We start from the raw sequence: 13,966 nt of genomic DNA, 5'->3' as shown, positions 1-13,966 counted from the left end.
GCAAAAAGGGGACTGAGGTTTTCAAAAGTTAAGAAAGAAAGAATTGTAGGGAGTGCAGTGGAAACAAAATGGCTTAATTTCCTTCACACATTCCCCGCTTCCCCCCTTGTGATTATGCAATAAATATTTGCTTCTATGTTCAGGCCCTTGTAAGGTCCTGGAACATGATCTTTTCCAGGTGAATTGGGACTTCATTTTCTCTCTATACAATCTTTGCCTCAATGATTTCTTTCAACATGCAGAAAAAACAAGTTTTCCCTGAGATGCTTTGGCTCTTGTATACATATACATGACTTGTTTGATCTGGACAAGAGCGCCACATTATTTCTTATAAATATTTCTGAAACAACAATGTTGTTCTGGAGCGTCACTAAGCAGTTGGCTCAGTGGCACAAGAATTGCTAGGTTTCTTTAAATAACACAAATTCTGCAGGTCAGATGTTGGAATAGGGTCTCACAAAGGTAAAAATCAAAGGATTGACAAGGCTATAGGTTTTCTGGAGACTTCAGGGAAGAATTTCTTTTTGCTGTTGTTGTCCCTTCCCCCCTCAGTTTCTATAGGTCATCCGTGTTCCTTGATTTGTGACATATTTTCTCCATTTTCAAAGTCAGTGTTGTCCTGAGTCCTTCTGAAGTGGCCATCTGCTTGATTCTCTTTTGGGTTCCTCCTTCCATTTTTAGGGAACAATTTGAGTCTACTGGTTCTGCCTAGGAAATCCAGGATAATCTCTCTCTTTGAAGGCCATGTGGTTAGAGACCTCAATTCCATCTGCATGTTTAGTTTCCTTTTACCATTTAACCTAACCTAGTCAGAAGTGATACACATATTTGGGGGAGGACATTGTTTTATCTACCTGTCCCTTAAGGTATTTATAAAAAATTTTTTTTTCTGCTTTCTTTCAGTAGTTCCTCAAATTATACCTGTGAAGTTGGTTAATCAATTTTCTATCACATAAGTTCAACTGAAGCATTGTGTGAGGTTCAAAGCTTGCTTATGGTAGCCAGGGAGCAAGGTGGGCTAAATCTAGTCCATCCTTTCTAATCCGTAGAAGATACTAGTGAAACAGAGAAAATTGCAAGAGAAGAATGTATTGTGTAATTACAATCTCACTTAATTTTATATCATCATGGTAGAGGACTAAAAGATAATAGATTGTGTGTGTGTGTGTGTGTGTGTGTGTGTGTGTGTGTGTGTAGCGGGGTGTTTGGGTCACACCTGGTGGTACTCAGAACTTACTCTTGATTTTGTGCTCAGGGATCACTCCTGGCGATTCTTTGGCACCTGAAATTCTAATAACAACTATATTAGGGTATTGGAAGTAAGATGTAAATAGCTTTTTTTCTGCCTTGTAAAATCCTATTTGGAGTACTATGGTTTGGTTATATTTACACATAGAAAACATATTAAAAATCATTTATTTTATTAAACCCACACTTCTTTTCTCAGGCATATTTTCCCACTTTTCCCTAACATCATCTTTAACTTCTAATTGCCCACCAGGAAGTTGCTCTACAACATAAAAGGGGACAGAAGGCAGTTTCTGGAACACAGAATGAGCGGCAGCAGGAGGCTGGCTGCAGTTGGTCACAGACTGCTCATGCCTGCCGTGGCTTTGCCAATCAATCCGGCTTCTGGTTTCTTCTGAAATGAGTAATTAGTGGGCACAGAGTGGCCTGTTTTCCACGCTTGGCCATGAGGGCTTCTTTGAAAGAGAGACTTGTTCCTGGAGGCAGCTTTCCGAGAGCCCACAGGCCTCCACAGGCATAGGCAGAGGGAAGCCCTGCACCTGCCCCATCCCTGTCCTGGCTGCCATGGCTGCCACCCCCAGAGCTGGCAGAAGAGGAGGGAAGGAGCCAGGGCTAGCTGTGTGCGCCTCCTCCCACCCACACCTCCAGCAGATACAGGGTGGTAGGGCACCAGAAAGTCCTGGACAGTCAGCTGCCATCTTACCACAGAGGGAGTGGCGACTTTGGGTGTTGGCCTTGACTGGGGTAGAGAGAGAAGCCCGGGAACCCCAGGACTGGCAGGCAAAGGCCTTGATGATTTGACCCCACCCACTTCCAGCCTGGGCCCCACCCATCTAATTACCTTGACTTTCTTCATCTTGCTCTTCCCTCTAGGCCTTTACTCATCTCTGCCTGGGTCTCTCTACTTGCTTTTACCTCAGCTCAGCTCAGATTTCACCTTTTCAAGATGCCAATCTAGACTTTCCCAGTGAGAAGCATTTGCAGTCTCGACCTTTTTAAAACTTGGATCTCGTCTTCATAAATGACAGTCTAGCTCCTTTCTTAGGCTGCCTAGTATCAAATAACCCTGGGGCATTAATCTGCCTCCTCCCCCAGCATCCCTGGCAGGGAGAACTTATGACCTCCCCATATATATCCTGGCAATGAATATGTTTACCCAACTCTTTGTTGAATATCTGCCATGTATCAGATACTGTTTTAGGCATTGGCTATCTAATGACCACTCGTTTGATGTCAGCTCCATTGAATGGATAGACCCCTCAATGTCTTTATTTGACTGCCAACCACTCAGGCCCCCCAATGCCCACTCCAGTCTATAGGCCTCTTTGTGGGCATGTGCAGCTGGTGAGCCTCCCCTGCAACCAGGCATGCTGGAGGCTGTGGGTGATGGTGATGGCTCAGCCTTAGAACAGAGGGTGACTGCCCATTGTTGTTGCACCTGTGCAGCTGTGACTAGTGACAGCCTTGGGGCTGCCAGGTGAGTGCAACTGAGGTAAAGTGGAGCGAGGGAGGGGGCAGGTGGGAGGGGAAAGATGTGTAGTCACTTGCCACTGCACTTGGAAAGGCCGCTCCATCGTCAGCCTGCCTTTAATTAGCCTGTGCCAACACCGCCACTCTGCCAGCCTCCTTCCCTGCAGGTTGAGCTTCGGAGACTGTGTAAATGATCTTCTCTCTCCCCTACAGCTTTGGCGGCCATGTGTTCCTGGGTGACAGTCCATCAAGAAGAGAATCATGATATGGCTTGATTTTTCCCATAGTTGTAATGTTGCCATGGGGCTTTATGTGAAACAAACCGTTTAGGATCAGAGATTCTACCAGCCAGATGTCACAAGCCAAGGTATAATGACTAGAAGTGAAAATAGCAAACACTAAGCTCTACTTCATAAATGCTTGGAATATACTCAGTACTCAGTAAGGGTTAGCTACTGTTTTTTTGTTTTGGGGGGGGAAGGAAGCCCACACCTGACAATGCTCAGGGGTTATGCCTGGCTCTGCACTCAGGACTTTCTTGGGGTACCACATTGGATGATGGGGATTGATCCCGGCTTGGCTGTGTGCAAGACAAATGCATTACTGCTCCAGCCCCTGGTTAGCTACTGTTGGCAGTACCTTTGGCCTATTGATATATCACATAGATCAATCACAATTGATCCATGTTTCTCTGTTGACCTTTCCTAACTGAGTTTTCTTAAAGGCTTTAAGTATATAGTGCATGAGCAAGCAGTCAAGTCACTTTCTTTCCCTTTCTCTGCTTTGGTCCTTTTCTGACAGACACACTTCTGATACTCATCAGAACATCAATTTCTTTTTATTGAGGTAGAAAGGGGCAGTTGAGGGTCATACCCAGCAGTTTTCAGAGTCTATTCCTGGCTCTGTGCTCAGGGATCACTTCTGGAAGTGCTTGGTGAACCATGTGTAGAGCTGGGGGTCAAATTGGAGTTGGCTGCATAGACATATTTCTTAACTCCAGACACAACACTAATTATCTCTTATGGACAACACCCAAAAAGCATCTGGTTAGTGATCAGAATGGCAACTTCTTCCTTCTGACCTTTGGCTCACAGGATAATTTATTGTTATTTCTATGCTTCGGTATCTTTCTATTTTTACATGATGAATTTAAGTTAAGTTGGGATGGAAAAATGAGTTATCAAAATATGGGGCTGATGTTATAGTACATTGGGTAGGGCACTTGCCTTGCATATGGCCAACACAGGTTGGATTTCTGGCACTAACCTAGGCCAACCAGGAATGATTCGTGAGTACAGATCCAGGAGAAACCCCTGAGCATCACCAAGTGTGGCCCAAAAACTAAAGTTTTTTTTCTTATAAAATTACTAGAAAAGATAATCTTGGGTTGGACATCAATGACTTAAATACCTTGAGTATTAAAAGGTAGAAACTAGAAAAATACTAGAGAATGAGTAATATTATAGAACTCTATACTCAGTATAGAATAAGTGGAGATGTGTTCAGTGAAACAAGGTTACAATTATTTCTTTGTTAATTATTTGTTTTTGTTTTGTTTTTTTTTTTTTTGCCCATACCCAATTGCACTCAATGCTTAACTCCTAGTTAGATTTCAGAAGGCTCAGCATTCAGGAATGGGTGCTGGCAGTGCTCCAGGGACTATGTGGGATGCCGGGGCTCAAACATGGGTCAGCTGCATGCAAGGCAAGTGCTGCCTTGCCTTACCTACTGTACTCACTCTAGTCCCTAACAAAACTTCTAAAATGTAACTATATTTGTAAGGGAGACGGCAGAATCAATACAAACTGGGTTGAAATCAGGTATAGGATCTGAATCTTGCTTATCTTTCAGTGGGAAAGAGAAAGAAAATACTCAATGAATTTTTTGAGGTCTCATGATTTTTTAATAGGATTAATATTTAAAAGACAGTTATTCAACCTGATTGCACCATGCTCACCACCAGAGTGGGAAGTTAATTTTAATTTTTTTAATTAATTAATTTATTTTTTTGCTTTTTGGGTCACACCCGGCGATGCACAGGGGTTACTCCTGGCTCTGCGCTCAGGAATTACCCCTGGCAGTGCTCAGGGGACCATATGGGATGCTGGGAATCAAACCTGGGTTGGCCGCGTGCAAGGCAAATGCCCTACCCGCTGTGCTATTGCTCCAGCCCTGAAGTTAATTTTTAAAACAAATCATTTTTAGTAGTTTATTGTGTCCCACTGTTGGAGATTAAAAAAATTATCACCTTTGCAAAATTCTGAAAGGATAAAAACATGAATTACCAAACAATGTGCAACTGATTGAATATTTCCTGAGATTTGGGCAGACACTTTAGGCTTATGTTATGGTTTCAGGGCATCATTATGATGGTCATTCAGTTACGACCCCAAATTATGGTGTTTATATATATATATATGTGGTTTTTCATATACTTTATAGCTATTTGATTTCTAAACAATGGGAAACTGAACAAATTAAAGGCCTCAGGAGGAATGGTTATAATTTTAGGAATGTTTGAGCATGTTTCCTTCTTTCTGTTTATATAAAAAAAAAAAAACCCAAATACCTGTATATTCATCCAGAGGTATGAGAAGTCTGACTTAACTCTGTCTAATCTGTTGGTTTAACTTATTTTACTTATTAGGAAGTTAGACCACCAGGAAAGTTAAAAGTTGGTGTATATTGAACTATAAATCCCAGACACACTGTCACATACATGCCATTAGGTCCCTACAGAGAACTGGAGATGAAATGAGGTGCTTAAAAATGTAAATGCCCTTCCCTGAGACAGTCTTAATTCCCACAGTTTTGTTGGGAGCCTGTGTGGTGCAGGTTTCTGAATTCACAGTCCTGCCAGTTTAGAGCTTTTTATAAACAGAACTATTTCATCAGCAAACCAGTCTCCGCACTCCCACCACTTCCCTGTTTTGGCTCTTTCAGTTTGAATGAGATATTTTTAACTGTTAAGCTGGAATATTTACACAAACAAAGACAGACCCCAAGGAGCAGCTGCTCTGGCTCTTTGGAGGACTTCAGTCACGCCATTCTCTGCTCCTCTTTCTCTTCCTGCACCCACCTGGCTCTCCCGGTCAACCCAGCTTTCCCCTTCACTGTCTACTTCCTTCAAAGTCAACAATACCAGTTTTATTTAAAAAATTCTATCACCAAAAAAAAAAAGTCTGGTAAAAAAGATACATACAAATGTGACTTTTAATGCTACAACCCATAATTAAGTTCTCATGTATATCCTTCTGCTCACATATAACTAGTTTTTTTTTAAAGTTGAGATTGCATTAAAGAGGGAATTAAAAAATACTGCTATGTATTAAATATGGGGCTGGAGCGATAGCACAGCGGATAGGGCGTCTGCTTTGCACGCAGCCAATATGGCTGACCCGAGTTCGATTCCTCCGCCCCTCTCGGAGAGCCCGGCAAGCTACCGAGAGTATTCGATATGCCAGACACAGTAACAACAAAGTCTCCAATGGAGACGTTACTGGGCCCGCTCGAGCAAATCGATGATCAATGGGAGGGCCTTTATTATTATTATTATTTATTTATTACCTATTAAAATGTAAACTCTTGAATGCATTGCTCAAACTCTGTGTACATATATTTCCTTGCCTTTAAAATGGAATGCTAATAGATGCCAGAGAAATAGCATGCAGGATACCCAGGTTCAGTCCCCATCACTGCATAGTTCCTGAGTACCAAGGGGAGCTCTGAGCTGAGAGAATCCCCAAGAACAGCTAATTGTAGCCCTAAAACTCCCCTTAAATCAATTTTAAAAAAGAAAATTACATCAATAAAATGAGATAATAATATCTACCCCCAGGATTCATGGAAGACATAAATGGAAAGTACATAAAAAGAAAATAGTGTAGAAACAAAATAAATACTCAGAAAAAGTGAACCAACTTTGATACTTTAGTCACATGAATATTATTTTGGTAACCTGCTTTTTAAAAAGTCATTGTGAATACTTTATTATATTATTTGTCACTGAAACATGACTTTGTTTTAAGTCTTATCTAAGAGTTATTTTTTTAAAAATTTTTTCTTTTTTTTAATTCATTTTTAACTGTTAAGCTGGAATATTTACATAAACAAAGACAGATCCCAAGGAGTTTGGGGTTCATAATTCATTTAATCAATGTTCCATTGTTGGACATTTATTGTTTTCAATGTTTTTCAGAGTAATAAATAAGCCTGTAGTAAAAATGCCTGTCCATGAATCTTTGGACTCATCTCTGATTATTTCCTGAGGCAAATTCTTAAAAGTAGAATGCTAAATCAAAAAGTATCCATCCTTTTCAGGCCTTTGCCAAAGTGCCCTTCAGAAAGGTGCTTGAATATGGGCTCCTGATGTGTGAGTCAGCTCTGCCCTGACAGCGTTCCGGCACTGGACATTATGGTTTACAAAGTTTCATGCCAATCTGTAGTTTGCATAATCAGATGCTCTATAGTTTGTGAAACTCTCCTCTTCTGAGGCGTTCATTTTCTTTAATTCTAAGTCCCTCTGAGTTCCTTTTCCTTCTCTTTAAATCCACTGTGTCCTTTAATTTTAAATTCCTTCTCCAACTTTCCTTTTTTAAATTTATACCATTTCCTTCTACCCATTCTGTGCTCAACTATAGCTTTCTGTTTTGCATAGGTATGTGTTAAAAATCTAGAAGATGGATATAAAGAAGGCACCTTTATTATTATTATTATTATTATTATTATTATTATTATTTTGGTCACACCCGTGATGCACAGGGGTTATTCCTGGCTCTGCACTCAGGAATTACTCCTGGCGGTGCTCAGGGGACTATATGGGATGCTAGGAATCAAACCTGGGTTGGCCACATGCAAGGCAAATGCCCTACCTGCTGTGCGATCACTCCAACTCCATGAAGGCACCTTTAGAAGATGAAAGTTTTCTTAGGAACCCAACCCAGGCTTCATATACAGAGTCATAGCTCTAGCCCCAGAAGCTTCTTCTTCTTTTTTTTTTTAAGGGTGAAGGAGTTACATCTGGCTGTTCTCAGGGTTTACTCCAGCTCCATCTTTGCACTCAGGCTTTATTCTTAGTAGTACTTGGGGGACCATACGGGGTGCTGGGGATTGAACTCTGGCTGTGTGCAAGCAAACATGTACCCTACCTACTGCACTATCACTCCAGCCCCAACTTCGTTTTTTTAAAATTTAACTGAAACATAACCAAGAATGAAATCACCCCCAAATAGACTTATCTACTTTATAAAATAATCAGATCCTCCCACGGAGACACACTTCTGAAATCAGTAGAAACTATTTTTACTCTGGGTAGCTTGTGAGTTTACACATTAGTCCGTTTCTAAGCAGGAAAATAGAGACCTTTCTAAGCACTTAAACACAGAATGAATTTGATTGAGGGAGTTGCTTGCATAGGTGATTCAAGAGCTCAGAAACCAAACAAATGATGAGGCAACACCAAGATTAGTTAACAGAGGAAAGCCAGTACCAGCTCTAGGCTAGAAAACAGAGAAGAGAGCCTTGTGGTCACTTAGAGGAATCTGAAACCACATTGGACCTCTCTGTGGGACTTAGGGGTGATGCAGCGTCTGCTTCTGACTAAGGAAGGGCAGAAATAACCTGACTTTACTCTCTTCCACCCCCAGGGTCCTTTCCAATGTCTCCAATGTCAAATTCAATGAGAAGTCCACTGCTGATGTAATTAGTTGCTCATTGTTGATGAAATGAATTCCTTGAATGCAGAACAGAGTAAGGTAAGGATGAGGAGTGATATGAGGACAAACAGGCTAAGATCTGACTTCTGAAATTCCAAGCCCACAGAAAACCAAGCAAAGTGTCAAGCATGCTGGCCCTGGAGAGTTTGGCTATTCCAAGTTTGAATCCTTGCTCTGTCATTTTCTACCTCTAAGGCCTGGGCCTAGTTCCTCAACTCCTCTGAGCCTCAGTTTTCTCATCAATAAAAGAGACCAAGAAAAAAAATACACATCTCAATGGGTTATAGCAAAGAACAAATAAAATGATAGCTATAAAGTAACAGCATTCAGGAGCAATTGGTTTCCTTTAATCCAAGAATTTATTTTAACACAGAGAACAACTGTCAATTGGTCAAGGAAGAAGGAAAGGGAAAGAAGAATCTTTTTCTTAGGAAGCTCTGCTAGAGTGGGCAAGATGGTACATTTGCCAAATAATGATACTAGAAGTGATCTGAGAAATACCAAAAGTAGGACACGTAACCAATTCATTCATTTAACAACATTAAAAAATATATAAAACTATTTCTGGATGAGACTTTGGACACTGTTCTTAAGGAGATCATAACAGATGAACAAAGAAATTAATCCTAGTGCACCATTGTAGGAGAATGTTTATGGAGGAGGGAACAAGGGGGAGATTATTTTCAGTGAAAGTGTGAGAGAGGGGGGCTGGAGCAGTAGTACTGTGGATAGGGTACTTGCTTGCATGAGACTGATCTTGGTTTGATCCCCGGCATCCCGTATGGTTTCCTGAGCCTTGCCAGGAGTGATCCCTGAGCGCAAATTTAGGAGTAAGCCATGATCACCACTAGGTGTGCCTCCTACCCCCAAATTATTAAAAAGAAGGTGGGAAACAGGTTCAAGCTTCAGTAAGAGTTGTGTTGTATTTTGAAGGATGAGTAGGAATTTTCTAGCTAAGAATTAAATTAGATGAACTTCTTTTCATTGGGATTTGGAGGGGGTCTCTGGTCAAAGTGGTGGTATCAATAGGTGGGAGGTGTGGCTAGAAATGGAAGGGAATGGCAGTAAGGTAAGGGTCTCGTGTCAGAAGCTAGTGACTGTGTCCCGAGGAAATTGTCAGGGCAGCTGAGACTATAGGGAGTAACCCATCATCTATAACCTAAATTTTTTTTTATTGCTTTTTTTGGGTCATACCCAGCGATGCTTAGGGGTTACTCCTGGCTCTGCACTCCTGGAATTACTCCTGGTGGTACTCGGGGGAACATATGAGATGCTGGGAATCGAACCCAGGTCGGCTGTGTGCAAGGCAAATGCCCTACCCACTGTACTATTGCTCCAGCCCCTAACCTAAAATTTTTTAAGTGACATGTTGTTCCCCTCTCTCATGACCTCAGCCAAAGGACTAATGCATGCAGTTAATAAAGCAGGGACCCTGTGCCTGTCTCCCAGGGCATTCAAAAAGATAATTCAGAAAAGTGAACTTAGGGCTTGTCCTATAAAATTCAGAAGAGAAATTGGCTGTAACTTATTGGGCATGCCAAAGGGCTCAAGGTAAATATTTAAAACACTCTCCTGCCCCGCCTACCATGCCGAAATATCAAAGGTGTGAGGAGGATGTTTGTGACTGAGAAACAGGATCCCTAAGACTTTGAAACCTCTGCAGACAGGCCCAGAAGACTCTGTGTTACTCTACCTGAGACACAAATACAAATTGACACTGACACAGTGCACTCTGCCTTCCAGGGCACTCTCTCACCTCTACCATCTCATTCAAGCCCGGAGAACGCAGGTGCGAGGCTGACAGACCTCAAACCCATCTTAGAAATGAAGAAATTGCTATCCAAGGGTTTTCTCCCAAGTGCTCCCTAGGAAAAGTGACACTCCAAAGCCACAACTGGTTTTCTAGACACAGAGGTCAGAGACTTCTCAAATCCAGGACCCATTCTGCCTACCTGTCTCCTTCCATAAGCCAGGATGGCTTCTTTGAGGTCCTGGAGTGTGTTTAGTCTCTTCCTGTGTCCTTTGGGGTAAAAGGAGCTTCTCCTCTTCCCTTCAGGCGTCCATGCGGATATGGCTAACCCTTCTGAGTAGAGAATGAGGGCGCCCTTTCTGGTGCTGAACGTTTTAGGGAGAAAGAGGCTCCAAGTGTGCTGGGTGTCACTGCCCTCATCCTGTGCTCGGTTGACCAGGATATAATCTTCTGGGGACTTCCAGTTCAAATAATCCTAGAAAAACAAAGAAACCTTTTGGCTGGGCCCTGTGGGGTGAGGCCCATTGACAGCAGATACTGCTTGTGTCAGATTGTGAGTGGTTACCTGTCTTCTCATTTCTCATACCCTGCCAGGGGATGTAATCACCCTTCTTAACACTGAGATTTTGTTCTCCACATTTTAGAACTGGTAGGACCCAAGGCACAGTGCTATATTTTACTTCCAGCCCCTCATGCCCCCACATTTTGGGGAGCATCATACATGCCTGGAGCCTTACATAGTGTGGCATGTAGGTGACAGGCCAGTAAAATGTCTTGGTATGTAAGGCAAGTACACAAGACAGAATTATCAAGGGCAGCAGATATCTTTGAAATTAGACCCGGTCTAGCTGGCAGTTTAAATTGGGAAAAACCATTCCAACCCATCACTTCAGTTGTACACAGGGAGAATTTCTACACATTCCAGATGCTATGTAACATTACCTAATTTGGCTGTTTAGGAGCCTACAGAGTCATACATATCTTGTAAGTAAGTAAATGCCTTTGGCCACAGTGGTCCTTTGAAACTTTACACTTCTTTCTGTAAAACTGGGGTCAGCTATTAGGACAAGCTACCATAACAATGGGAATTGATGTGGGATCCAAGAGTTTTCAAGGTACCTCCCAATAGATTTTTTTTTTATTCCTAGCAGGATTTGAGGAAATAAAATTCCAGTATAATAAGGGAATTTTGCCACCTCTTTAAAAATCTCTGAAAATGAGACATTTTGTGGGGTGGGAGAAACCAATATGAAGGACTCCTGTGGGTTGAATTTCAGAAAGTTCAAGGAAGCAGTTCAAACAGCAGTCACACTCATAGTGTTTCAACCACAGAGCTGGGCTTCAGAAAACCAGAGCCACCTCTTGCCTAGATTCTGGTAGAAATTCTGGTCTTGAACCAAACCATTCAGATTCCAGATAATCTGGAGGCTTCTGTGAGGCCCCAAGTAATGGTCTCAGGGGAAGGAAGAAGGTCCCCAGTGATGTGCAGGTGCCAGGCAAAGGGTTTTTCCCCCCCTGGTGTTTCACCAGGGAGAAGGGAAGATTGACCAGCAGAGCCCCCAACTCTGGTCCACCTTGCTACCAAATCCAACCCACACATAGCTCAAACCTTAATGGGGAAAAAAAGAGCACCAATAACACCTTTGTGCCCTAAATGTGGTGTATTCTGCAAAAGACTTACCTCTGGTTCAAAATACACTTCCAGCCTCTGTTTGTTCTGGGCCAACTTGCCATGTCCCCGGCTCAGAAGCGAGAGCGTGAGCATGGTTTTCCGGGGAATCCCCCTCCTCAGGGGCAGGTCATCTGGGTTCTGAAGACTGTGCTTGGATCACACTTCCAGGTGTCTCAGACTTAGCAGCGAGCGCAGGAAGAGCACTGGGATTTTTATGAAAGCCATTTTCCTCCTCATGCAGCAGCTTCTTAATAACAACAACCAGCCCCACGGTTTAGACACTGTGTCTGTGCCGGGAGGGAAAAAAATGCAGCGCAAAGCCAGACTCTTCAAGTTCTGGATGGTCTCCCCACGGTCAGTTCCCTCCACCTGCGGGGCCCTGTCCTTGTTGTCACTCAGCTCTTGTTGCCCTGTTACCAACGGGTTCGGTCGCATGCAGCTACAGACCCAGCCCCAGCACCTCCGGTTCCCAGAAGGAGGTTGTTTCCTGGTTGCTATGGCAGCGAGGCAGCCAAGTCCCTGAAAGCCTCAAGTCCCAAAGATCCACTAAAGACAGTGCTCAGGGTTGGTACAAAGTGCTGGAGGACCTAGAAAATTTCAGGGTGCCACATGCGGGTATTTTTTTTCTTAGTCTTAGAACTCATCTTGCTTCTAGAATGTCTTCTTTCTCCAGATATATGAGTTTGTCACTGTCAAGACACTAAGAGTCTATGTCCCCTAAAGAAATGTGTGTGGATGTGCTGGTTATTTCTTTTTTCTTTTTAAGATGGTGCTCAGAGCTTTATTCCTAGCCCTGTGTTCAGAGATCACTGCTAAAGGTGCTCTCAAGAAATTAAACATAGAATTACTATGATCCAGCAATATATGCAGAGTATATATCTACTTCTGGATATCTATTCAAAAGAATTGGGAGCAGAAACTTGAACAGTGTATAGCAACCAGCCACTATTATTGCTCAGAATGGCCAAATCGTAGGAACAATCCAAATGTCTACTGACAGATGGATAAACAAATGTGGTAGATACTTACATTATATGTATTTATTTGGTTTTGAAAAGGAAGGAAATCTGAACACAGCTACAATATGGATGAACTTTGGGGACATTATGAAATAAATCAATCACAAAGGAACAAGTATTGTATGTACTTAAAGTAACTGAATTCATAGAGACAGACAGTAGAACTGTATTTGTCAGTATTTGTCAGGGTATGTAGAAGGAGGACGTGGATAGTTAGTGTTTGTTTGCTCTATTTTAGTTTGTGGGCCACACCTAGTGGTACTTACAGTTTACTTCTGGCAGTACTCAGGACACCATACGTGGTGTAGAGATTTGAGCCCAGGTCCCAGCTGATGCAGCTCATGTAGTACAAGTGATGCATTTCCAGTACTAGCTCTCTGACCCTGGACAGTTAGTGTTTAATGGTACAGAGTTTCAGATTTAGGAGGATTAAAACATTTTGAGATGGATGGTCTATAAAATGTCTGCAAAAATGACACAACCAACCCAGGTTCAAATCTCTGACACCACTTACGGTCTTGGCATCCTTGGAATCCCATATGGTCCCCTTAGCATTCCAGGAGTGATTCCTGAGTGCAGAGCCAGAGGAATCCCTGAGCACCACCAGAGGTTGGCCTAAAAAAAAATTCCTCAAAGTTGTGTGCAAAATGAGAATTACTTAATATCTCTGAAGTAGGCATTCAAAATGATTACAATGGTAAATTAGGTATTATGTATATTTTACTACAATTAAAACTTTTATTGTATAAGCAGAAAAACAAAAAAGGGGGGGAGATTTGGCACTTGATGATCAGAAAGTGGACTGATCAGAACTAGTGTGGGGTATAAAGTCCTATAAAACAAGGCTCCAAGAGTCAGCCCAGTACCTTGGCTACAGGTGCTTTCTCCTGTCTCCTTTCTTATCCCTTCAAAATCCAAAAAGTCTTCTTTTCTTTTTTTTTTTTTTCACAAAACTGTGCTGAGAGATGACTCTGTGAGACTTAGCCCCTACCCGCAAGAAGGAGGTCATGTGTGACCCAGGACCTAAAAGATGATGTGAGCTCAGGATTAAGGGTATGAAAAGGAGCTCTGGGGAAAGAGCTGCAGTGGAGGG

At 42.3% G+C, this 13,966-nt stretch overlaps 1 protein-coding gene across 1 annotated transcript in view; it reads right to left on the bottom strand.

Annotated features, from left to right (window-relative positions):
- The window catches only part of KIAA2012 (KIAA2012 ortholog), a 119,282-nt gene extending 107,298 nt beyond the window's left edge, over positions 1 to 11,984 (bottom strand). Inside the window, exons 1-2 of the mRNA XM_056111873.1 lie at positions 11,864 to 11,984; positions 10,385 to 10,657 (exon numbers count right to left, since the gene is read on the bottom strand). Of these exons, the coding sequence (XP_055967848.1) occupies positions 10,385 to 10,657; positions 11,864 to 11,947 (357 nt within the window). The 5' untranslated portion in view covers positions 11,948 to 11,984. The remainder of the gene's footprint in view (positions 1 to 10,384; positions 10,658 to 11,863) is intronic.
- Between the last annotated feature and the right edge of the window lie 1,982 nt (positions 11,985 to 13,966).

The sequence above is a fragment of the Sorex fumeus genome, unplaced genomic scaffold (assembly GCF_029834395.1).
Source record: "Sorex fumeus unplaced genomic scaffold, SorFum_2.1 ptg000014l, whole genome shotgun sequence".
Classification (NCBI taxonomy): domain Eukaryota; kingdom Metazoa; phylum Chordata; class Mammalia; order Eulipotyphla; family Soricidae; genus Sorex; species Sorex fumeus.
This window is presented reverse-complemented; position numbering and strand designations above follow the sequence as displayed.